The sequence below is a fragment of the Morone saxatilis genome, unplaced genomic scaffold (genome assembly GCF_004916995.1).
Source record: "Morone saxatilis isolate NCDOM2014 unplaced genomic scaffold, NCSU_SB_2.0 Contig15, whole genome shotgun sequence".
In the NCBI taxonomy this organism is placed as follows: Eukaryota; Metazoa; Chordata; class Actinopteri; family Moronidae; genus Morone; species Morone saxatilis.
This window is the reverse complement of record NW_023339707.1, coordinates 12,560,709-12,561,473: the sequence shown is the minus strand read 5'-3', so window position 1 is coordinate 12,561,473 and position 765 is coordinate 12,560,709. Positions and strand designations below refer to the sequence as shown.

Sequence of the window (765 nt, the reverse complement as noted above, 5' to 3'; positions counted from 1 at the left end):
ATTTTCTCTGCTTGTAGTTTAATGCTGATAGAAACTTATATGTATGAGTTGACTTACAAAGACAGTTTGTAGAACTACATGTAGGTACTTTTTAACATCTGAGACAGACTGAACATTTCCACAGATCACTGTTAAATTGTGTAAAAGGGAAATTGCAAATTAGATTAGAGGAAAGTGTGGTTATTCACATCAAGAGTTCAGAGGTTGTACTCACAGAGGCTCCCAGGATTATGAATAGATGTGTGTTAGTGTGACTGGACTGCTCCTCTCCATAAAGCTCCTTCCTGAGCTGTCCAAACACCTCAGAGCGAGTCAAAGGCTCAGAGTTCATCTTCTGGCCCTTCTGGTCTCAGTCTGTCTCTGCTGTGACCACTCTCATTTCCCTACGGCTACATGACACACACTATGGTGAAATTCCATTGGTCATCCTTGCCTTGCAGAAAAAGCTCAGTGAGTTAATGCTGCCACCTATTGTTGAAAATAAATAATGCCTTGATGTCACCGCTTCCTCGTGCTTTGTGATGTTAATTACCTCTGCTCTCCAGCTCCTATAGTGTAGAAGGTTGGGTGTATAGGATGACTCCAGGCTTGAAATCAAGTCTGCATCAGATCAGGCATGGCAACCTGGGAGAAATCCTGCCCCGCCACTTTAACTCACGTTACAGGTCTATTCTGACCAAGCTGAAAACAATAGGCAGGAATGTTTCTTGCTCCTAAACCACTCCTTAAAAAAAAAAAAATAAATGTTGTGCAAACATTAACAGG

The 765-nt window shown here is 41.8% G+C and overlaps 1 protein-coding gene across 2 annotated transcripts in view; it reads right to left on the bottom strand.

Annotated features, from left to right (window-relative positions):
• The window catches only part of LOC118324535 (glucose-6-phosphate 1-dehydrogenase-like), a 4,788-nt gene extending 4,155 nt beyond the window's left edge, over positions 1-633 (bottom strand). For both annotated transcript variants that reach the window (XM_035656943.1, XM_035656942.1), the window contains exons 1-2: positions 533-633; positions 215-389 (exon numbers count right to left, since the gene is read on the bottom strand). In XM_035656943.1, coding sequence (XP_035512836.1) covers positions 215-331 — 117 coding nt within the window. In that variant the 5' untranslated portion in view covers positions 332-389; positions 533-633. The remainder of the gene's footprint in view (positions 1-214; positions 390-532) is intronic.
• Positions 634-765: the final 132 nt, after the last annotated feature.